The sequence below is a fragment of the Lampetra planeri genome, chromosome 53, assembly GCF_965212315.1.
Source record: "Lampetra planeri chromosome 53, kcLamPlan1.2.h2, whole genome shotgun sequence".
Taxonomy (NCBI): Eukaryota; Metazoa; Chordata; class Hyperoartia; order Petromyzontiformes; family Petromyzontidae; genus Lampetra; species Lampetra planeri.
Genome location: NC_136159.1, coordinates 8,024,990 through 8,050,374, shown reverse-complemented (window position 1 = coordinate 8,050,374; position 25,385 = coordinate 8,024,990). Strand labels below are relative to the sequence as shown.

General features: G+C 54.2%; 1 protein-coding gene across 1 annotated transcript in view; it reads right to left on the bottom strand.

Annotated features, from left to right (window-relative positions):
* Positions 1–25,385, bottom strand: part of TRIM46 (tripartite motif containing 46) — a 37,012-nt gene that overhangs the window by 2,053 nt on the left and 9,574 nt on the right. Inside the window, exons 3-11 of the mRNA XM_078617196.1 lie at positions 23,726–23,890; positions 22,171–22,375; positions 14,726–15,099; positions 9,908–10,054; positions 7,130–7,225; positions 5,828–6,081; positions 5,372–5,496; positions 3,930–4,403; positions 1,164–1,500 (exon numbers count right to left, since the gene is read on the bottom strand). Coding sequence (XP_078473322.1) covers positions 1,164–1,500; positions 3,930–4,403; positions 5,372–5,496; positions 5,828–6,081; positions 7,130–7,225; positions 9,908–10,054; positions 14,726–15,099; positions 22,171–22,375; positions 23,726–23,890 — 2,177 coding nt within the window. The remainder of the gene's footprint in view (positions 1–1,163; positions 1,501–3,929; positions 4,404–5,371; positions 5,497–5,827; positions 6,082–7,129; positions 7,226–9,907; positions 10,055–14,725; positions 15,100–22,170; positions 22,376–23,725; positions 23,891–25,385) is intronic.

The window sequence follows — 25,385 nt, the reverse complement described above, 5'->3', positions numbered from 1 at the left end:
GGGTGTCAGGATCTGTCTGCTGCTGGATGAGGGTGTCAGGGTCTGTCTGCTGCTGGATGAGGGTGTCAGGGTCTGTCTACTGCTGGATGAGGGTGTCACGATCTGTCTGCTGCTGGATGAGGGTGTCAGGATCTGTCTGCTGCTGGATGAGGGTGTCAGGGTCTGTCTGCTGCTGGATGAGGGTGTCAGGGTCTGTCCGCTGCTGGATGAGGGTGGTGGTGTCAGGGTCTACGCAAGGGGAGAGGTGGGCAATTTTGCGGCCTTTGGCTGCCGTTCTGTCGCCAGTCTCGACCGGCCACGCTCACCGCGAATGCACCGGGCTCCATCATCAATATCGTCATCACCGTCGTCATCATCGTCATCAACATCGTAGTCATCGTCATCATCGTCGTCATCATCATCGTCGTAATCAATCGTCGTCGTCATCACCGTCTGTCATCATCATCATAGTCGTCAACTTAACGAGTACCATACTCGTCAACTTAACGAGTACCACGCCAACACCACACCACCGCCACCACCATCATCCTCGTCCTCCCACCTGTGCTTAGGCACCGATCAACTCCCCCGCCACGACACCACCCCATGACTACACCACCACCACCACCACCACCAAACCGCGTAGTCTTCTGCGGCCGTCTGGAACGCTCTCCCTTCCGACACTGGAGATATGCACTTTTAAATCATCACCTTGATTGACAAACTCATTGATTTGGAACTGCTTTTTGTGTTTAGATTGTTGTCCTTCCACCGCACCTCCGATGAGCACGGTTGTCTACGTACGGTGCGAAAGAAGTTCAACGTACACACCACCCAACCACCCCCCCCCCATCACACCGCGCCATAACTACCACACCACCAGCAGCACCACCGCACCACCTCATCACCAAATCACTCCACCAAAACACCACCCCATGACGACCACATCGCCATCCAACTACCAAACCACAGCACCACCACAGCACAGAGGTCGCAAACGGGTTTTGATTCCTTACCCGTACCCGTACCCGGCCGCACCAGGGTCGTAAATAGCTACCCGTACCCGGCCGGGTACGGGTAGCCGGGTATCGGGTAGGGTACGGGTATCAGGTACCCGGTTGCGACCTCTGCCACAGCACCACCCCAGCACAACCACAGCACCACCACTCTCCTCGTCCTCCCACCTGGGGCTGTGCACGTCCCCGCGAGCGCCTCCGCCGCCGGCGCCGCGGAACCACTCGTGCAGCTTGCTCTCGGCCACCACCCCGATGCGCACCACGAACGAGTCGGGCAGCACGCGCAGCACCCAGCAGGCGCGGCCGTGCGCCGCCAGCGGCGCGTCGCCCACCACGAAGTCCACCGGGAGGCACACGGCCGGCGGGGCCGGCGGGGCCGGCGAGGGCCGCTCGGCGGCGAGCACGGTGGCGAGGCCCGCGACGGAGCGGGCGCACAGCCCGTCCTTGCTGATGCTCAGGCGCTCGCGGCTGCAGCCGCAGCCCGCGTCGAAGCGGAAGCGGAGGACTGGGGGGGGGGGTGGGGGGGGGGTTGGGGCGGGGTGGAGATGAGGAGGAGGATGCAGAGGAGGAGGTGGAAGGGGTGGAATCGGGAGAAGGGATGAGAAGTGGGGTGCGAGGATGCAGAGGGGGAAGGATGATGGAAAGATGAAGGATGATGAAGGAGCGGGTGAAAGGTGTGGAGGGGGTGAATGAGGGGGGGGGGGGTGGAAGAGGAGGGTGATTATTAATAATAATAAAACAATAATACAGCTGTCCAGGTCCCCGTGTCTGACTCCGCGTGTGTCCCCGTGTGTGTCCCTGTGTCCGGAAAAACAACCCCCTACCCCCTCGTTGGTCTCGGATGGTAACGCTGTGTGGTGAGCAGTGCCATGAGGGAATGGCCAATTTTGCTTGGCCATTCCTTCATGGCGTTTGTAGCCACCACAGCGGCCAAAGGGGGCTTTGGATTGGTGTGCGGGGCTTGTAACCCCTCCACCTTCTAATAAATTACCACTAAAGCACGAAAAAAATATCAAACGAGGTTTGTGCCGGAGGCCCCGGGGGGACAGGCGGATATTACGTCCCCTGGCCAAACCCCATTTGGCGGAGCCAGGAGACTGAATCCTTACCCTCGGGGTTCCTCCAGAAACAGCAAAAAGCCACTGCGGTGGCCACATGGAATGTTTGAACGCTCACGGAGGAGGAGAGGTTGCGACTCCTCTGTCAGGAGCTGGACCGGTACTGCCTGGATCTCTGTGGTATTCAGGAGGTCCGGTGGAACGGCTCTGGCTCCTGCCACCATGAGGGGTGGACAGTCCTCTACTCGGGGCAGGAGACTGCCAAACAACAGGGAGTGGCTCTTCTTCTGAATAAAATAATGAAGGGGACGTGGGAGCGTGGCGGTGAGGTGTGGGAAGCTGTAAGCCCCAGGCTACTTTGGGCTCACCTTCCCATCAACTAAATGTAAGGAGTGGTGGTCGTGGTTACTCATGCCCCCACCAAAGATGAACATCAATGGAGGGATGCAGGCAAGGCCGACGTGTCAGATTCCTTCTATGGCCTCCTGTCACAGGTGCTAGCTAAAGTGGCCCCTCGGGATAGAACCATCCTGTTGGTTGACTTTAATGCCCGAGTTGGTCATGATTTTGGCACCTGGTCTGGAGTGATTGGAAGGCATGGGCCAGATCAGCTCAATAGCAACGGTAGGAGGCTGCTAGATTTTTATGCAGTCCATGGGCTTGTAATTATCAACACGCTGATCCGACGTCAGCGCATCCACACAATATCATGGATGCATGCTTGGCCCAAGCAAGAACATCTCCTGGACTATATAGTGACGGAGTAGCGGATGCGGTTCCATGTCATTGACACCAGGACCTACCATGGAGCTGATCTGCCCTCTGACCATCGACTTGTCATCTGTACGATGCGCCTGCCATTCATCCACTCCGGTGGTGGGTGTACACCCAGGACCCCATTCAAACCCATAATGACCTAGTCTCAGCTAGTTGAGACCAGGCCACTATGCAAGCGAGAATTTCATCATCGCTTGCAGCTGGGGTTGGCATCGTTCCCCACTCCTCCTGATGTCGAGGGGAGATGGGGGAGGTTTAGGACTGTGGCTCATGCAGCTGCAATGGCTGCGTTGGGTACATGGTCCAGACCTCCCCAGAGACCCTGACCAATAGAGGAGGTGTTCAGGGCTGGCGACAGGCCCAATCTCATCGGCTACAGCATCCCACATCAGAGAATGAGGAGGCTTACCACAGCCTTCGCTTGGAGGTTTGGAGAGCCGTGAGGCGCTGCAAGGATGGGTGGTGGTCGCGGGTTGCTGAAGAGATGGAATCTGCCTTCGTAGCCCACGATCACAAATCAATCTTAAATTACATAAAAAAAAAGTTACTTTTAGTGCCACACCTATCACTATTATTAGGGGACAGAACGGTGATCCAACCTCCAACCCCCAGGAACAGGTTGGCAGATTTGCTGAGCATTTCTGCGACGTCTTGGGGGAGAGGAAATCCCTCAGTCTGGAAAACATCATGGCACAAAGTGGGGATAACCCTGGTCAGGCTGCAGTGCCTCAAATATTGGAAGAAGTTGTCACCCCCTGTGAATGGCTGGCTGAGGTGCCATCTATCGAGGAAGTACTGAAGGCGATCCAGAGTCTGAGACCAGGAAAGGCACCGGGCAGAGTCATTCCCTCTCTTCTCTACGCTTGCGAAACGTGGACCCCCCTAATGGAACATCTTCGACGGTTAAAAAGATTTAGGTTGGCCTGCATACGATCCATCCTGGGTTTAACCAGGCTGGATTGTGTGAGGAGCTCACAAATCCTTGAAAAATCTGGGCAAAGTCCCATCGGTGAGCTCTTCCAGCAGGCAAGGCTGCATTGGCTGGGTCATGTAGCCCGCATGGCCAGCCACCACCACCTCGTCACCGGCGTCGTCTCACCTGGCGCGGGCGGAGTCCTCACCACGACCTCGTCGCTCCACGCCCCCGCGCCCACCTCGTTGGCGCCGCGCACCCGCACCGCGTAGGCTGCCCCCTCCTCAAGCGCCGCCGCCACCGCTGCCGACGCAGACGCTGACACGGAGTGCGACCCCTCGGGGCCCGCGTCCTGGGGGGCGCCCCCATCGGCGAACAGCTCCCCTCCATCCACCCACACCACCGGCTTCTCCGAACCGCCGTCACCGTCACCGCCGTCACCGCCGTCACCGCCGCCACCGCCGCCACCGCCGGCGCCGCCGCCGCCGAGAAGGGGATTCGCCACTCCGTTGCCGGCCGTGCCGGAGCCGTCCGGCGCCAGCGGGCGGAACTCGAGGTGGTAGGAGCGCACCGGCGGGCAGCCCCGCGGCAGGGCCCAGCACAGCGCCAGGCGGCTGTAGACGAAGCAGCGGCGAGGGTCGAGGGTCGGCGCGTCTGGAACTGCGCGTCAGTGCGGGGGGGTGGGGGGGGTTGACGGTGAGGTTTGGTCAAAACGCAGCCCGGATTCGCGTCCCGAGCGATCGTGCCACGGTGGCTCTTGGAGATGTTAACGAGCCCCTGCACGAGCGCCATTGCACCCCACGTCGAAAACTCAGCAGGACCAGAATTGAACAACACCCGGTGGCGAGATGTTATCTACTTCGCCTGGTATACATGAGGTCGTGGGTTTGATCCCGACCCTGACGCCTGCTGTGTATTTGAAGTTTGCGTCTCTCTCTCTCTCCCTATGGTCGCGTTGATTTTTCTCCGGGTCCTCTGGTTTTTCCCCTCCATGTTGAGAATCAACATCACGCATTTAGAGTGATGATGATGATGATGACGAGCCACTTTCGTTGAGATATCACTTGTGATAGCCAGATCACTTCTGAAAAAGTGCTACACAGCTCAGGGGGCCTTTCCTGGTAAAATAAAAATAACAAAGTTAAGCCAAGTAAGTTAATTTAGATTACGTATCCAGCCGTTGCTAATGGGAGGTGCGGGGGAAGCACAAACTACCGAACCACACAAAGTCGTTGTTAAAGAAATTAGTTTTCAATCCGGATGATGATGAAGAAGATAATGATGATGATGATGAAGATGATGATGATGATGAAGATGATGATGATGATGAAGATGATGATGATGATGATGAAAATGATGATGATGATGATGAAGATAATGATTTAAAAGTTCGTAGCTCCCAGTGGCATCATAATGATCGCTGGGGAGTCAAAGACGGCCGGGTGTGTGGGCCACACCACCGCCCTTCCCCCCCCCTCACGTGCCCTGCCGGCCACCGTGAAGGTGCTCACTAACACCAGCGGTCAATGAAAGGCTACACGGGGGGCAAGGGGGACCTTTGTCTCTATCGTTATCGTTGCTGTTGCAGTTGTTGTTGTTGCATATTGTTGTTGTTGTGAGCGTCGCACCTCTGCGGAAGGAGAGGTTGGCGAGCATCTCCGCCTCTCGGGACACGTCGAGGGTGAAGCCTCCGAAGCCGGTGTCCACCACGGGCGGGCCCAGGCTCTTGAGAGACTCCAACGCTCGGCAGATCCTGGCGGGGTCGGCACGGGGGTCGGTGCGGGGGTCGGTACGGGGGTCAGCAAGGGGGTCGGTATGGGGGTCAGCAAGGGGGTCAGCAAGGGGGTCGGCACGGGGGTCGGCACGGGGGTCAGCACGAGATTGGGCAGGCGGACAGACCGAGAGGAGGCGCAGGGCGAGGGGGGGGGGGGCGCACGTGCAAGCCAGCGAGTGAGCCAGCCATTGAAGCAACCAACGACCGAGCCAGCGAGTGAGCCAGTCCACGAGCCAGCGAGTGAGCCAGTCCACGAGCCAGCGAGTGAGCCAGTCCGTGAGCCAGCGAGCGAGCCGGCCGGGGGTCTCACCGCACGTGCAGGTGCTTGGCGGTCTGCACGAAGCACGCCTGGTCGGCCTCCTTGAGCACCTCCTGCGCGTAGCCGACGAGGCCGCGGCCGTCGAGGAGGCCCGCGTGCTCCGCCAGGCTCTCGCGCAGCGCCCGCAGGCGGCCCTCCACGCCGCCGCTCACGGCCAGCGCCAGCGCCTGGCGCCGCTCGTCCACGACGCGCCCCAGCAGCGCCGCAGACTCCGCCACGCCGTGCTGCGCCCGGCGGCCGCTCTTCTGCGGTGGAGGGGGGCAGCGGTGGCGGGGGGTGACACCGGCGTCGATGTTTGCGCAACGTTTTTGTCTGTCCGTCCCCCGTCCCCCCCCCACCACCCCCCACCCACCCACCACTCCCACCCACCCACCACCCCCCCACCCACCCACCCACCACCACCCCCACCCACCCACCCTCCCCCCACTACCCCCCACCCACCCACCACCCCCCACCCACCCACTGACCCCCCACCCACCCACCACCCCCCTGCAGGAATTCATACTCTTTGCGTCTTTCGGGAAAGTCACGTAGGTAGAAAAATAATAGGTCACGACGTTTCGCTCGCAACACAGGCAATCGTCATCAGGTGAGAGAGAGAAAATTACTGAAACAAGGTCTTGTATAGGTCTGAGATGGGAGTCCCCTCAGGGTGAGAGGGCGGGGCTAGAGATGGCCTCCCTGAGGCTGTGGGAGTGGCCATTATATTTATAGAGATCAGCATGTCAATGATGCTTCGGTGGCAGATCGAGTAGGACATCCAGCCTGTCAATACAAAGACATCCAACCGAGTAATGCAACTCAAAGAGTCAGCTAACATCGCAGGGAAAAACCGGAGGACCCGGAGGAAAATACACGCGACCGCGGGGAGAGAGAGAGACACGCAGACTCCAAATATACAGCAGGCGTCAGGGTTGGGATCAAACCCACGACCTCCTGTATACCAGAAGAGGTAGTTAACATCTCCTAGCCACCGGGTGGGTGATGTTCTACTCTGGACCTGCTGAGTTTTCGAAGCTGTTACCGCTGTTAGAATCCCAAATGAGGCACTTGCGAGCGCATTTGTTCGTTGGGAATTTGGCAAAATTTGGAGCGTGACAATGGCCAACTCTGACGCCGCAATTTTCAAACTACCACCCCTTACCGCCCCGCCCCCCTCTGCCCTTCCCCCCCGCCCCTTACCCACCGCCCCGCCCCCCTCTGCCCCTCCCCCCGCCCCTTCCCCCCCCGCCCCGCCCCCCTCTGCCCCTCCCCCCGCCCCTTCCCCCCCGCCCCGCCCCCAGGCCACGTTACCTCCACCTGCCGCACGCAGTCGTCTATGTCGTCCATGCGAGCGCGCACCTCGGGCTCCTTGCTGACGAGGTAGGCGATGCTCTTGGAGAGTTTGTCCTGGCGTCGGTATCGTGGCGGGGGGTACAAGGAGGTGGAGGCAGGGGTGGGGGGTGGACAATGAGACACCAGGACGACGCTTTCATCCCCTACCGCTCAGCCCGTCAACGCACCGCACAAGCCTGATGATTGCTTCGGGGCCGTCCGTGGCGTGATCAGCTCACCGCCCCCCCCCCCCCACAAAAGTCGCAGCCCATCTTGGAAAGCCCCCCCCTCCACGCGACTTCAAAGCGTCCCCCGAGCGCGTGTGAGACCACGGCCGCTGGCTACACTGCTCGTACCTCCGATGGACACGGCTGGCGACACGTACGGAGTGAAAGAAGTTCAGCACACGCACGCACTCGTTGCGTTGGTCGTGGTGCATAATCAACAAACAACAACAACGACAACGACGACGTCGTCAACACGTCCGTCAACAACAACAAGTGTGTGTGTGCGCGGACTTAAAATGATGAATATGTAATAGGCGACGTTTCGGGCTATGGCCCTTCATCATGTTCGGGGCTCCGCGGTGGCGAGACGTCAACTCCCTCGCCTGCTATGACGGGGGTCGTGGGTTCGATACCAACTCTGACGCCTGCTGTGTGTGTGCAGTCTGCCTGTCTCTCTCTCTCTGTCCAGTGATCAGGGGCCTGCTCAAGTTGCGGCTCCGGCTGGAGCACGCGTACCACACACATGCCGGTGATGTGCAGCACGTCTTCTTCGAACGCTGGGGAGCCGGAAAAGCCCCTCTCTGCACCAGCGTGGACGGCACCCTCGTGTTGTTCACCTTCTGAAGCGCTCGCTCGTCACCGTGGCGTGCGCGATGACCACCACCACCACGTGACTTTTCTTTCGTGTTGTGCGCGGTGCTTTTAGCGCCACAACGCGTGGATTTGTAGCGTTTGTTTATTTGTTTGCTGGTAACTTTGTGTATTTCATATCGGAATCGCCTCCAGTGCTGTTGCTGCTGGCGGCAATAAAAGTTGTTTAAAAGTCAAAAGTCCCTCGCTGTCTTTCCCCGTGGTCGCGTGGATTTTTCTCCAGGTCCTGCGGTTTCGTGTCCCTTCATTTAAAATCAACATCACCACGCGCTTGAGAGGATTTGTCTGCAGCTATAAATGTCCACGTGATGATGATGATGATGGTAATCAGCCGCTTCGCTGAGCTGTCACTTCTGAAAAAGAGCGACTTAGCCCGGTGGGGCCTCACCCGGTAAAATAATTTTCTAAAAAAAGTTTAAGTTTATCATAGCACGGGATCTACGTGCCATGATGAAGGGTCATTGCCCGAAACGCCATTTATTATATATGTATATGTCCTCTCAAGGCCGCAGTGTTGTTATTGACGAGTGTGTTGAGGTTTTTTTGTATTATGTTTTATTTGTATTATTGTATTATTTCCCTTCTACGTGACTTTACCGAAAGAACCAAGAATATGAATCCCTGCAGTCACGAAAGCTTTAAATCGAAATGTGTTAAGGTTGTTGTTGTTTGTTTACCACCACTGCTAACGCAGCAGCAGCAGCATCGGTAATTCATTCATTTGGCCATGATGCACAGCGACGGTTGAATGTCCGCGTGTAGTCGATCTCGTTTCCATGCGCAAAGTGAAGGGCGGTGTTGGGTTTTAGCCACGGCGTGAACGAACAAAAACTAAAAATCGGTTTCCTACTTGACCGGGAAAGGTAACCGCTGAGCTGCGGAGATCTTTCTCAACAGCGACCTTGGCCTATCGCAAATGATAGCTCAGCCAAGTGGCTCAATCATCAGGTGGAAATGGATGGGGTGTGCCTTGCACTCTAGTGGTAGTGCCTTACGCCAACAATCCCTAATCGGAGCCAGCCTATAGCAGCATCCCAAATGATAGCTCAACTAATGAGGATGTATAGCAGCCAAATACGCTCAACGGTGATGTTGATTCTACATGTGAAGGGAAAAATACTGGAGGACCGGAGAATCAACGTGAGCACGGGGAGAGAGAGACACGCACAGTAGAAATAGACAGCCGGCGTCAGGGTCGGGATCGAACCCACGACCTCCTGCATACCAGGCGAGGTAGTTAACATGTCCTAGCCACCGTGACGTCCTCATAACGTGGAGCGTGTTTCGAGTGTGGTATAGACATCACGAGCTATTCATTAAAAATACTTTACAGGGAGGAGGGTAAGGGGGACGGAGCAGTGGCACAGTGGTTAGCCCTGCACTGCCCTACGAATCTTGGCAAAAACCAAATATCCGAACCGGTGCTGGCCCTCCGCTAGGCCGACTCAGCCTTAAAAACGAGCAGCTGATGCGGTGTGCATTTAAGCATCAGCACGTGTTAGCCACTTGGCTAACAGCACTTGCCCTAACAATCTGTTGAGGCTATACGGGGGATCTTTGTCTTCATTTGTTTCGCCACTGTGCCCCCCTTCCCCTCCTCTGGGGAGTTGTTTGTTGTTGTTTGTTAGTTGCTGTTATGTGTTGTTGTTTGCTGTTGTTGGTTGTTGTTTGTTGCTGATGTTGTTGTGTGTTAGTTGTTGTCTGCTGTTTATTGTTGTTGTTGTTTGCTGTTGTATGTTGTCTGTTTGATGTTTTCTATTTTTTATTGTTTGCTGTTGCTGTTATTTGCTGCTGTTTGTTGTTTGTTGTTGTTTGTTGTTGTTGTTTGTTGTCTGTTGTTGTTTGTTGTTGTTGCTGTTCGCCCTCTGGCGAGGCTCGCCTTGAGCGTGCGGTAGGCGTTGGTGATGGATGAGATCTTGTGGTTGCCGTGGGCCCCCCCCAGCTTGCACAGGTGGCACAGGGGCCGGCGGCACACCTCGCAGTACACCGTCACCCGCTCCGCCTCGTGCTCCGGGCACAGCAGCACCTGCAGCACAAGCAGCACGCGGTCACTCGCACCACAACAACCACAACGACAACGAGAGCCGTGGCGGTGAATACTGGACTTCCATGGTGAACTGGACTCCCATGGTAAACTGGAATTCCATGGTGAACTGGACTTCCATGGTGAACTGGACTCCCATGGTAAACTGGACTTCCATGGTGAACTGGACTCCCATGGTAAACTGGACTTCCATGGTGAACTGGACTCCCATGGTAAACTGGACTTCCATGGTGAACTGGAATTCCATGGTGAACTGGACTTCCATGGTGAACTGGACTCCCATGTTGAACTGGACTTCCATGGTGAACTGGAATTCCATGGTGAACTGGACTCCCATGTTGAACTGGAATTCCATGGTGAACTGGAATTCCATGGTAAACTGGACTTCCATGGTGAACTGGACTCCCATGGTAAACTGGACTTCCATGGTGAACTGGACTCCCATGGTAAACTGGACTTCCATGGTGAACTGGACTCCCATGGTAAACTGAACTCCCATGGTGAACTGGATTCCCATGGTAAACTGGAATTCCATGGTGAACTGAACTCCCATGGTGAACTGGACTCCCATGGTGAACTGGATTCCCATGGTAAACTGGAATTCCATGGTGAACTGGACTCCCATGGTGAACTGGAATTCCATGGTGAACTGGACTCCCATGGTGAACTGGACTCCCATGGTGAACTGAACTCCCATGGTGAACTGGACTCCCATGGTGAATTGGACTTCCATGGTAAACTGGACTCCCATGGTGAACTGGACTCCCATGGTAAACTGGACTCCCATGGTGAACTGGACTTCCATGGTGAACTGGACTCCCATGGTAAACTGGACTTCCATGGTGAACTGGACTCCCATGGTAAACTGGACTTCCATGGTGAACTGGACTCCCATGGTAAACTGGACTTCCATGGTGAACTGGACTCCCATGGTAAACTGAACTCCCATGGTGAACTGGATTCCCATGGTAAACTGGAATTCCATGGTGAACTGAACTCCCATGGTGAACTGGACTCCCATGGTAAACTGGATTCCCATGGTAAACTGGAATTCCATGGTGAACTGGACTCCCATGGTGAACTGGAATTCCATGGTGAACTGGACTCCCATGGTGAACTGGACTCCCATGGTGAACTGAACTCCCATGGTGAACTGGACTCCCATGGTGAACTGGACTTCCATGGTAAACTGGACTCCCATGGTGAACTGGACTCCCATGGTAAACTGGACTCCCATGGTGAACTGGACTTCCATGGTGAACTGGACTCCCATGGTGAACTGGACTCCCATGGTAAACTGGACTTCCATGGTGAACTGAACTCCCATGGTGAACTGGACTCCTATGGTAAACTGGACTCCCATGGTGAACTGGACTCCCATGGTAAACTGGACTCCCATGGTGAACTGGACTCCCATGGTGAACTGGACTCCCATGGTGAACTGGACTCCCATGGTAAACTGGAATTCCATGGTGAACTGGACTCCCATGGTGAACTGGACTCCCATGGTAAACTGGACTCCCATGGTAAACTGGATTCCCATGGTAAACTGGACTCACATGGTAAACTGAACTCCCATGGTGAACTGGACTCCCATGGTGAACTGGACTCCCATGGTGAACTGGACTCCCATGGTAAACTGGACTCCCATGGTGAACTGGACTCCAATGGTAAACTGGATTCCCATGGTGAACTGGACTTCCATGGTAAACTGGACTCACATGGTAAACTGGACTCCCATGGTGAACTGGACTCCCATGGTGAACTAGACTCCCATGGTGAACTAGACTCCCATGGTGAACTAGACTCCCATGGTAAACTGGACTCCCATGGTGAACTGGACTTCCATGGTGAACTGGACTCCCATGGTGAACTGGACTTCCATGGTGAACTGGACTCCCATGGTAAACTGGACTCCCATGGTGAACTGGGCTTCCATGGTAAACTGGACTTCCATGGTGAACTGGACTCCCATGGTAAACTGGACTTCCATGGTGAACTGGACTCCCATGGTGAACTGGACTTCCATGGTGAACTGGACTCCCATGCTGAACTGGACTTCCATGGTGAACTGGACTCCCATGGTAAACTGGACTTCCATGGTGAACTGAACTCCCATGGTGAACTGGACTTCCATGGTGAACTGGACTCCCATGGTAAACTGGAATTCCATGGTGAACTGGACTCCCATGGTAGACTGGACTTCCATGGTGAACTGAACTCCCATGGTGAACTGGACTTCCATGGTGAACTGGATTCCCATCGTGAACTGGACTATCATGGTGAACTGGACTCCCATGGTAAACTGGACTCCCATGGTAAACTGGACTCCCATGGTGAACTGGACTCCCATGGTGAACTGGACTTCAATGGTGAACTGAACTCCCATGGTGAACTGGACTCCCATGGTAAACTGGACTTCCATGGTGAACTGGACTCCCATGGTGAACTGGACTCCCATGGTAAACTGGACTTCCATGGTGAACTGGACTCCCATGGTGAACTGGACTTCCATGGTGAATTGGACTCCCATGGTGAACTGGACTCCCATGGTGAACTGGACTCCCATGGTGAACTGGACTCCCATGGTGAACTAGACTCCCATGGTGAACTGGACTCCCATGGTAAACTGGACTTACATGGTGAACTGGACTCCCATGGTGAACTGGACTCCCATGGTGAACTGTACTTCCATGGTGAACTGGACTTCCATGGTGAACTGGACTCCCATGGTGAACTGGACTCCCATGGTGAACTAGACTCCCATGGTGAACTGGATTCCCATGGTGAACTAGACTCCCATGGTGAACTGGCAACCACAATAACACGCAGACCCATTTCCTTTCTGAATTTCAAGAGCCGCCACCACTGTCCTCAAAAAGCCACCGCGCTCAGAACCTCTGAACAGTTCTACGGCTGTCTCTTTCTACTTGATGACGATTGCTTGTGTTGCGATCGAAACATCGTAATCCATTATTTTATATTTATACCTACGTGACTTTACCGAAAGAACCAAAGAGTTTGCATTCCTGCAGGCACGAAAATTTCAAATCAAGATAGAATCACCCATTTGATCCCACGTCCCGAATGTCGGAATCACCCATCTCATGTCAAATAAAGAAGGAAAAAATCAATCTAGACCTCCACCCCCTCCATCTTTCCCCAAATTCCACAATTTGCAATGCCATCTCAATTGGTCAGATTTAGCAACACAGTCCTTTTAAAAATATATACAAAATATATATCACAAAACCCCGCACTCAGAGAGGCCCAGTGCATCAAGACCAGTGCACTAAGTGGGCGAGTATATGAGGGTACTGTGGTGAAGGTGGGGTGGGGGGCACGAGAAGGTGAAACGGAATTAAGGTATTTGCCGCTTGTCCCTCGTTTGTGCTGACCGAGGCCACGCCACGCTGCTTTCCCCCTCCCGCTCGGCGTCGTCTCCCCTCCTCCTCCTCCTCCCCCTCCTCCCCCTCCCCCCTTCCTCCCCCTCCTCCTCCCCCCTTCCTCCCCCTCCTCCTCCCCCTCCTCCCCCTCCTCCTCCTCCTCCTCCCCCTCCTCCTCCCCCCTTCCTCCCCCTCCTCCTCCCCCTCCTCCCCCTCCTCCTCCCCCCCCTCCTCCTCCCCCCTTCCTCCTCCCCCTCCTCCTCCTCCTCCCCCTCCTCCTCCTCCCCCTCCTCCTCCTCCCCCTCCTCCTCCCCCCTTCCTCCCCCTCCTCCTCCCCCTCCTCCTCCCCCTCCTCCCCCTCCTCCTCCCCCCCTCCTCCTCCCCCCTTCCTCCTCCCCCTCCTCCTCCTCCTCCTCCCCCTCCTCCTCCTCCCCCTCCTCCTCCTCCCCCTCCTCCTCCCCCCTTCCTCCCCCTCATCCTCCCCCTCCTCCTCCCCCTCCTCCTCCTCCCCCTCCTCCTCCCCCCTTCCTCCCCCTCATCCTCCCCCTCCTCCTCCCCCTCGGCTGCCGGCCCCAGGAACGCGGCGTGCCGTGAAGTTCATTTAGCGCCATCGTCATCACCGTCACAACCACCACAACCACCGCCAGCACCGTCATCATCATCACCACCACCGCTGCCAGCGACATTGTCATCACAATCAAACAACCACCAGTACCACCATCATCATCACCACCAGCACCACCATCATCACCACCACTGTCAGCACCATCATCACCACCAGCGCTACCAGCACTACAAGCGCCATTGTCATCACAATCAAAACCACCACCAACAATACCACCATCATCACCACCAGTACCAGCACCGCCATTGTCATCACAATCAAAACCACCACCAGCACCAGCATCACGACCACCACCAGCACCACCAGCACCACCAGCACCACCACTGCCAGGCCTGCCCTTGAGGGTGAAGGTGAGGAGTCCTCAGAGGCTACTCGCTGCGCCCAGCCAGGAGTCTCCAAACGGCGAGCTAGGAGCGATGTGACTGACGCCTTTACCCCATTCACGGATGTGTCAGGAAGCTTTATTATTATAATATTTAATTAATCAATATATATATTTATAGAGCACTTGCCCACCTACCCACCTACCCACCTGCCCACCTGCCCGCCTGCCCCCCTGCCCACCTACCCACCTGCCAGTCTCCCCACTTCCCCACCTGCCCACCTGCCCACCCACCCCCTACCCGCCCGCCCACCGCCCACCTTTGGCCTGAAGCTGGTGGTGGGCGCCACGAACTCGTGCTGCGCGCGCGGCGTGCCCCACGGGTGGTGCAGCTTGAAGCACGCCTTGCAGAAGCTGCTCTTGCAGTCGAGGCAGCTCTTGGTGGCGGCGCGGGACGACGACGACGCCGCCGCCGCAGCCGCAGCCGCCGGGCGGCACGCCTGGCACGGGATGGCGCCCCCCCGCGCCACCCGGTGGCGCTCCACGACCCCCTCGAGCGCGAAGTTGCGGCAGAGCGAGGCGAGTCCTCGCTCGCCCAGCTCCACGTCGCGCTGGCACACGGGGCACGGGAAGGCGGACGGGGGGCGCGGGCTCGGCGGGGGGGTGCGGCGGTGGCCGGGGTAGGTCGCGTAGCCTGGGCACCCCCGGTGGGGTGGGGGGGCGGGGGCGGGGGGGGGGAGATTGTTGAGTCGAAAGGTTCGGGGCCGTCGATAAATGACGTCACGCGATTTTGGACGATTTTTTACCACTTGACCGACCCCCCCCCCTACTTCGTCACACGGCGTCACAAAGTCAGACCCCCCCCTCCCCTCAAATATGACGTCACAAAGCTCTGCCCTCCCCCCCAAAAACATGTTTCAAATCGCTTTAAACTATTGTCATTGTAGTGCGTGTTTTATGTGGCGCTGCATTCTGATGTTGTAGGAGAAAACATTTATTAAAAAGTCTATTGAATTAAGTAGAACGTGTTGTCTATATTTATTTAAAGATGCGCATTTTGATGTGATGTCACATTTCTCAACCCCCCCCCCCCTGTCACACATCGTCACAAATGTCTGATCCCCCCCCCCTAGGTGCGTGACGTCATTTATGGACGGCCCCTTATGGAACCCAGCTGTCCGGGTCTGTGCCCGTGTCTGTGTGCCCACGTGTGCGTCCGCGTGTGTACTCGTGTGTGTGTGTGTGTGTTGTCGTGTGTGTGTGTGTACTTGTGTGTGTGTGTGTATACTTGTGTGTGTGTGTGTACTCGTGTGTGTGTGTGTGTGTATACATGTGTGTGTGAGTACTTGTGTGTGTGTGTGTGTACTTGTGTGTGTGAGTACTTGTGTGTGTGTGTACTCGTGTGTGTGTGTACTCGTGTGTGTGTATACTTGTGTGTGTGTGTACGTGTGTGTGTGTGTGCCCTAGGGGGAGCGGTGGCGTAGCGGTTAGCGGCGCTGCGCTAGGAGCCTGGCTACCGAGCGCGGAACAAACGGCGCTCGTTTGAGCGGCCACGCGCACGCCGGCTGCTGTCAACGCGCCCAGGCGCGGCATTAACCGGGTCGGCCGCTCGAGTGGAAACCTCGTCACCTCGTCACCTCGTCACCCCCCCCTCCGCTCCGCCCGAGAGTTCTCACTTAGTTGACCTGGGCACTTCTAGAGTTGAAGCTTTCGTGACTGCAAGGATCCATACTCTTTAGTTTTTTCGGTGAAGTCACGTAGGTAAAAAAAATGAAATTAAAATTAATAATATTAAAATTTATAATATTAAATATTATTTTATTTGTATTACTTTTAATTTCATTGTTTTACCTACGTGACTTTTACCGAAAAAAACTAAGAGTATGACCTGGGCACATTCGTGTTCACTTTGTTTACGATCGTTACGCGTGGCCACGCTCGTAGCGGCCGAGGTGGACAGAGATCGAGTGAGCGCTGAGCGAGAGGTGTCGGCAAGGGTTACCTGACTTCCAGAAGGAGCGCTCCCTCGTCAGACGCACTGAGAAAGACAAGCGAGCAGTGAGTTGACGTTAGCAGCAGCAGCAATGGGCTCGGTGGGGCATTGAAACTAAAGCTATTCAACTAATATGTTTTTATTTCACCAGGTAAGGCCTCCACTGAGCTGCTATGCAGCTGCGTTTTTTCAGAAGCGACCCTGGCGATCATCATCATCATCATCACGTGCAAATATACAGCAGCCAAACACTCTAAACGCGTGATGTTGATTCTCAATGTGGAGAGAAAATCCGCGCGACCACGGGGAGAGAGAGAGACACGCAAACTCCAAATATACAGCAGCAGGCGTCAGGGTCGGGATCGAAGCCACGACCTCCTGTACACCAGGCGAGGTAGTTAACATCTCCTAGCCACCGTGATGATGATGACAGGGAGAGACACGCAGACTCAAAATATACAGCAGCAGCAGGCGTCAGGGTCGGGTTCGAACCCACGACCTCCTGTGCACCAGGCGAGGTAGTTAACATCTCCTAGCCACCGTGATGATGATGATGATGAGAGAGAGACACGCAAACTCCAAATACACAGCATGCGTCAGGGTCGGGATCGAAGCCAGGACCTCCTGTACACCAGGCGAGGTAGTTACCACCTCGCCACCACGGCACCCGAGGTCAAACCTGGTGCAGAGCCATTGCCACGACAGAAGTTTAACGTCGTGGTACATTAGACGACGCGCTTTGACGAAGGGCCGTCATCCGTCACGTTGCCTCTTGCATATTCAGTTCTTCATCTCTTCCTAACCACCGGCCCTTCTTCGCAGCGGACAAGATTACCTGTTGAATTTTACCCGCTCCATTTTAAGGGCCGTTGCAATTATCGTCGAGAAAGGCGATGAGCAGAGACGATTTTCATCATCATCATCATCACTGCCACCACCAACTACCACGATCATCACGATTCACGGACACACAGCCCGCAGTAGGTGGTGTCCATTGTACATTTCGCCATTCGTTGTTTCCACTTTGCTTTCTCTGTCTTGTGGTGCCAAAATGCTCAAAGAAGTGGCCACATCTTACTGGCACCCATGTCTTACGTCGTCGTCATCGTCAAGCACATTCTCCGTTAGGTCTTCCTCTCTGTCCGGTTCCTTCCATTTTTCTGAACAACTTTTAATCTAGATTTGAAGCTTTCGTGACTGCAGGAATCCATACGTAGGTATAAAATAAAATAAAATATGTTTTATTTTATTTTCATCAGGCGACAGCCAGTAATTACCACGAGCACCATCACGTGACAGCCAGTAATCACCACGAGCACCATCACGTGACAGCCAGTAATCACCACGAGCACCATCACGTGACATTCAGTAATCACCACGAGCATCATCACGTGACATTCAGTAATTACCACGAGCATCATCACGTGACATTCAGTAATTACCACGAGCATCATCACGTGACATTCAGTAATCACCACGAGCATCATCACGTGACATTCAGTAATTACCACGAGCATCATCACGTGACATTCAGTAATTACAACTAGCATCATCACGTGACATTCAGTAATCACCACGAGCATCATCACGTGACATTCAGTAATTACCACGAGCATCATCACGTGACATTCAGTAATCACCACGAGCACCATCACGTGACAGTCAGTAATCACCACGAGCATCATCACGTGACAGTCAGTAATCACCACGAGCATCATCACGTGACATTCAGTAATCACCACGAGCATCATCACGTGACATTCAGTAATTACCACGAGCATCATCACGTGACATTCAGTAATCACCACGAGCACCATCACGTGACAGTCAGTAATCACCACGAGCATCATCACGTGACATTCAGTAATCACCACGAGCATCATCACGTGACAGTCAGTAATCACCACGAGCATCATCACGTGACATTCAGTAATCACCACGAGCATCATCACGTGACATTCAGTAATTACCACGAGCATCATCACGTGACATTCAGTAATCACCACGAGCACCATCACGTGACAGTCAGTAATCACCACGAGCATCATCACGTGACAGTCAGTAATCACCACGAGCACCATCACGTGACAGACAGTAATTACCACGAGCACCATCACGTGACAGTCAGTAATTACCACGAGCACCATCACGTGACAGTCAGTAATTACCACGAGCACCATCACGTGACAGACAGTAATTACCACGAGCACCATCACGTGACAGACAGTAATTACCACGAGCACCATCACGTGACAGACAGTAATTACCACGAGCACCATCACGTGACAGTCAGTAATTACCACGAGCACCATCACGTGACAGCCAGTAATTACCACGAGCATCATCACGTGACAGTCAGTAATTACCACGATCATCATCACGTGACAGTCAGTAATTACCACGAGCATCATCACGTGACAGCCAGTAATTACCACGAGCATCATCAGGCGACAGTCAGAGTTTGTGGAGAAATCCTCCTCCTGTTTCGTCCGCGACAGCCTCCGTGATAAACTGACTCCGCATCGCATTGCCCCGACTGACAGGTGACGACACCGTTCAGCGTCACGACGGGGTTTGTGAAGCGATCCCCGCACCGCCAGAGCGACCTCTCTCTCTCTCTCTCGCTGTGTCGTGCGCTCAAGAGGTCGCAGCGTCGCAATATTTGGTGGGGGTGGAGTGTGAGCGGTAGGGCTTGGGTGGACAGCTACTCGCCCCACTCGCCCGCCCGCATCTCTCCCACCCGGTGCCCACTCCGCCCCACTCCGCCCAGTCACTTCGCGTCTCCGTCAGTCTGTCGAGGCCGCTGTCGCGACTTGTCACATGGTTTATGGTTGTCCTCGTATCATCCGTGGGAGTCGTTGCTTCCATTTCGTAGGCGCCTGTCAGCATCAGCGCGATGGCTGCTGTCGTCGGCGTTGTTCTCGTCGTGGTTGCTGTTGTTGCTGCTGGTGATTTGTTATGTTTTGAATGTCTACTCTCCTGGATTATTTTAAAGGTATCATTTTACTTTTAGTTACATGTAATATTTAGTAGTTTTCATTTTCACGGTTTTTTTGTCAATCGGGATAATACGCAGCAGCAGCAGCAGCAGCATCGGTCCCCTTCCTAGGCAGCACCCTCCTTACAAAACGAGTCTTGAGACCCAAGTCAGGATTTCCCGGGCAAACGAGCGAAAGTAACGACCGCAGTGATATTCCGGCGAAGAATTCTCGACGTGAAAAACATCTTCGGTGGCAGCTTCACGGATCACTTCATCCTGGTGCGCCCTACCGCTACGAAGGGACCGCTGGGTCGGTCCACCCCCTTCTGGATCCCAGCCAGAGCCTCGCTCGACGCCGCAAATACGAATTGAAGGCGAGAGATGGAGGCGAGAGTTCTGCGGTGCGGCCGAAGTCACGAAACGAGCGTCTCTCTCAACCGTCGAACCTCACCCGGTTTCACCGTCCCACGCCGACAATGGGTCGGCCATCAGCCGAATCGGGGCCGGGCCACGTGGCTGATGCGGCAACGCGATGCCACGAATGGCGCCTTCAAAGAACCATCGACCCGCACATCGTAAACACTCCGCCGCCGCCACCTTCACTCCTTTGAAAAAGGAACGGACGATGATCAACGCTGCTTCTGAGCAGACATTTGAGTGGATAGCGACGTCTAAAATTACATCTTGAATCTGTTGCTATGGTGATGGTGGTGATGGTGGCGGTGACGTCGCTGTCACGTGGCTTGCCTACGTAGAGATTTGTATCACTACCTCACCTGGTGTAGGCAAATCAGTTCCAAAGACAATGCAAACATTATCAACCTTTTGATTTAAAGCTTTCGTGACTGCAGGGATTCATCTTCTTGGTTCTTTCGGTAAAGTCACGTAGAAGGGAAATAATAAAATAATAAAAATATAAAACAATCAATATTCTCACGACGTTTCGACTTGCTGTGGATTTCACACCTGATGATAGTTGCTTGTGTTGCATTCGAAACGTCGTGAGAATTTTTATTGTGTTATATTTTTATTATTTTATTATTTCCATTCTACGTGACTTTACCGAAAGAACCAAGAAGATGAATCCCTGCAGTCACGAAAGCTTTAAATCAAAATGTTGATGATGTTTGCATTGTCTTTGGAACTGATTGGCCGACACCAGGTGAGGTAGTGAAAGAACCAAGTATATCATCAACATTTGTTTCCATGTCCACCAGAAGTACTGTGTGGTTAACACAGACTTGATTCATTACAAAAGGTTTCTATTTGGTGTTTGAACATCTGAACACCTCCTGTTTTAAACTTGATTTGGAGCTTTCGTGACTGCAGGAATTACTCGTTGGTTTTTTCGGTAAAGTCACGTAGAAGTTAATTGGTTTAATTTATTTTTCTTTCTACGTGACTTCACCGAAAGAACCAAAGAGAACCTCCTGTTTTATTGCCAGAAAGGCTAAAATCGATTATTGTTTGAAATACTTTGATACGGGCAAAAAAGGTCCCGTGATGTAACTGCTCACCCCGAGCTATGAATACTCTGATACGTTCATCCTCTTGATCTTGTTCACCTTTTTTGGCATGTTCTGGTCTGACACTGGTGGAACGAGGCCCTAAAGAAGGTTGTCTCTGGTGTAAACCAATCAGTTTCAAAGACAATGCAAATATTATCAGACCATGTCTGTTTGCATGTTCACCACAAGTACTGTGTGGTTAATGCAGGACTTGATTCCTCGCAAAAGGTTTCTATTTGCCTTTTGAACATCTAAACACCTCCTGTTTTATTACCAGAAAGGGTAAAACCGATTATTGTTGTTTCATAGTCTTGAGTGTTTATAATTTTCTGACCCCGTGGCCCCCTACTTGACATCTGTGGGTAAAAAGTAGCTTCATAGGTAATCGGATTCCTCCATTATAAATAAATAATTATCGCTTCTGAACCTCGCGTGAAAACTACCATGAACATATCAAAATCGAAGTTAAGAGACCAACATCATCACACGTACGGTAGATAATCGATTATCACACCACTTCGGGGGGGGAAGGGGTGGCCAGATGTTTTAAAACGCCGGATAACCACTCATCATAATTATTTGAAATAGCTTATCTTTGCACGTTCTTATAAGCCATTATGTTTCAAGGTGTTGTGTGTACACTTGTTTCAGTGTTTCACGATTGGCAGAATCGTCACCTGTGGTATATGAAGGTTAACCACGTGGGGGGGGGGGGGGTTGGCGATGTTGCTGCTGATGTTGCTGCTGCGTTGGCAGCGGTGTCCAAACACACTTCGCAAAAACTCAAAACATTCACCAATGACACTGTGGTCTTAAAGGACAATACAAAGACAAAGATCCCCCCGTGTAGCATTAACAGACTGTTGTGGCAAGTGCTGTTCGCGAGGAGTAACCTATGAAGATCGGCACGGCACACGAGGGGGTGGGTGCCCAGCACCACTCCCGGCCGCCTTTGTTTCCCCAGTGGCGACGATTTTACAGACCGCACCAAGGTACTAATTTGAGGCCTAGTCGACCTAGTGGAGGAAGCCCAGGACCGGTTCAGATAAATCGTCACTGGTGTTGGTGCTGGACGTCAGCGGCAATCGAACTCGGGTCGCCGGGTTCGCAGCTCAGCGCGCGAACCACAAGGACCACCCCCCCCCCGCCCCCCAACACACACAAAGTACAATACGCGACGTTTCGGGCAAGTGCCCTTCTTTATCGCACTTCGGGATAACCGATGAACTGCCGCGGGTGGAGCGCGCGGAGGGGGGGGTGGGTGTTGTGGGGGCCCCCACTGACCGGGTCGCTGGGCCCTGCTGTTGGCCTCCCCGCGGTCCGCGTGCGGCGGCAGGGGCCCCGCGAGGCCGACAGGAGACGCCGCGGCGGAGCCCGGGCTGCACGGCGAGGGGCCTGAGGCGGGCGACTTGGGGCCCCGGGGGCTGTGGGTGGGCGTCAGGCCCGGAGAGGAGTGCTGAGATCCGTGCTGCTCTTCCTGGGCCAGCGCCTGCAACACGCGGGGGGGGGGGGGGGGGGTCAACAGAGGGGGGGGGGGGGGTTATCACAGGGCTGCCACGGTGGCTAGGAGATGTTAACTGCCTTGCATGGTATGCAGCAGGGCATGGGTTCGATCCCTGGACCCTGACGCCTGCTGCTGTATATTTGGAGTTTGTGTGTCTCTCTCTTTCTCCCCGTGGTCGCGTGGATTTTTCTCCGGGTCCTCCAGTTTTAGCCTCCACTTTAGAATTCTAGTGAGATTTAGATACTTTCTATTTAGAGGCTCAGATATTCTCTATTCCGAGACTCAAAATTCAGAGACTCAGAGATTATCTATTCAGAGACACAGGCACCGCCACAGAAACTAGTAAATCCAGAAAGAGACTCCATTCACAAATTCCGAGAGACACGGAGACACTTTCCACTTAGAGACTCAGATACCTCCCCAGAGACTCAGCGAGACCCAGAGAGACACAGAAATACTCAAAGAGACTCAACGAGACTCGCAGAGCCTCGGCGAAACTTCGAGAGACTCGGTGAGACTCGGAGACTCGACGAGACACAGGCGGACTCAAGAGATGCATCGAGACTTGGCGAAACACGGAGAGACACAGTGAGACTCAGAGAGAGACACAGTGAGACTCAGAGAGAGACACAGAGAGACTCAGAGAGAGACACAGTGAGACTCAGAGTGAGAGACACAGCGAGACACAGAGAGACACAGTGAGCCTCAGAGAGAGAGGGGGGAGACTCAGAGAGAGACACAGTGAGACTCAGAGAGAGACACAGCGAGACTCAGAGAGAGACACAGTGAGACTCGGAGAGATACACAGTGAGACTCAGAGAGATACACAGTGAGACTCAGAGAGAGACACAGTGAGACTCAGAGAGAGACACAGTGAGACTCAGAGAGAGAGACACAGCGAGACTCAGAGAGAGACACAGTGAGACTCAGAGAGAGACACAGTGAGACTCAGAGAGAGAGACACAGTGAGACTCAGAGAGAGAGACACAGTGAGACTCAGAGAGAGACACAGTGAGACTCAGAGAGAGACACAGTGAGACTCAGAGAGAGAGACACAGCGAGACTCAGAGAGAGACACAGTGAGACTCAGAGAGAGAGAGAGACACAGTGAGACTCAGAGAGAGACACAGTGAGACTCATGGAGAGAGACACAGCGAGACTCAGAGAGAGAGACACAGTGAGACTCAGAGAGAGAGAGACACAGTGAGACTCATGGAGAGACAGAAAGAGAGAGGGAGACTCACAAACCTCCCCCTCGCACACCACCATCACCCTGCATGTGTGTGAGCTCCTCTCTTCTAGATACGGCACCCCCCCCCCCCCCCAATCTCCCACCTGGAAGGGAGCCCCCCCTGGGCTCGATCCGCGTCCCAGCAGCAGCAGCGCGTCCTTGATGCAGGCGCGGCAGGCGCTGTGCTGGCACGGCAGCAGGAGCGGCGTCGCGTACAGCTCCTTGCACATGGGGCACGTGAGCTCCCGCTCGATCGCCTTCAGAGGGACCTGCCGAGGAAGAAGGGCGACGATGAGAAGCCGCGGTGGCTGGGAGATGTTAACTACCTCGCCTGGTGTACAGGAGGTCGTGGGTTCGATCCCGACACTGACTATGCCTGCTGCTGTATATTTGGAATTTGCGTGTCTCTCTCATCATCATCACGGTGGCTTGGATATGTTAACTACCTCGCCTGGTGTACAGGAGGTCGTGGGTTGGATCCCGACCCTGACGATGCCTGCTGCTGTATATTTGGAATTTGCGTGTCTCTCTCATCATCATCACGGTGGCTAGGAGATGTTGACTACCTCGCCTGGTGTACAGGAGGTCGTGGGTTCGATCCCGACCCTGACGCCCCCTGTATATTTGGAGTCTGCGTGTCTCTCTCTCATCATCACGGTGGCTAGGAGATGTTGACTACCTCGCCTGGTGTACAGGAGGTCGGGGGTTCGATCCCGACCCTGACGCCCCCTGTATATTTGGAGTTTGCGTGTCTCTCTCTCATCATCACGGTGGCTAGGAGATGTTAACTACCTCGCCTGGTGTACAGGAGGTCGGGGGTTCGATCCCGACCCTGACGATAACTGCTGCTGTATATTTGGAGTTTGCGTGTCTCTCTCATCATCATCACGGTGGCTAGGAGATGTTAACTACCTCGCCTGGTGTACGGGAGGTCGTGGGTTCAATCCCGACCCTGACGACCCCTGTATATGTGTATGCATGTTCAACTAATTTAGCGCCGTACGTAGCCAGCCATGCTAATCGGAGGTGCGGGAATATTTGGAATATATTTGGAGTTTGCGGTGTCCCTCTCTCTCTCCTCGTGGTCGCGTGGATTTTTCTCCGGGTCTTCCGATTTTCCCTCCACATTCAGAATCAACGTCACGCGTTTAAGAGCATTTGGCTGCTGCTTCACATTTCCACGTGATGATGATGATAAGTCACTTCGATGAGCTATCATTTATAGCCAAGTCGCTTCTGAAAAACAGCTGTATAGCTCAGTGGGCCTTACCTGGTAAAATAATAAAATACAAAGTTTATAGTGAAACTAAAATAACAACCTGCTGATGAATGACGACCACGCCGCCCCATCGAAGCGACGCTTGCCTCGCGTCTTTACAGCGCCAATGAAGCCAATGGGTGAAAATTCCACGTTCACATTTTGATTGCAGAACGAATACATCTCGTGTAACGTCGCACTCGTGACACACAAAGTTATCGCCACAAACGAGCCACCACAACACCCTCGCTGATCTCGTCAAGAAGCATGAACCCATCGTCACGCCAACTCCGATAATCCCTCGCAAGCAGCGGCGACGGCGGCTTTTGGCTGCCCATCGAACATAGACGGTCCCAGCATCTGCGGCCGTCTGGAACTTTCTCAGTGGAGCTGCGCACTTAGATTGACGAACTCATTTCTTTAGAAATGCTCTTTCTGTCCTTAGTTCGTTGTCCTTCGCCCGCGCACCTCCGATGAGCGCGGTCGGCAACGTACGGTGCTAAAGA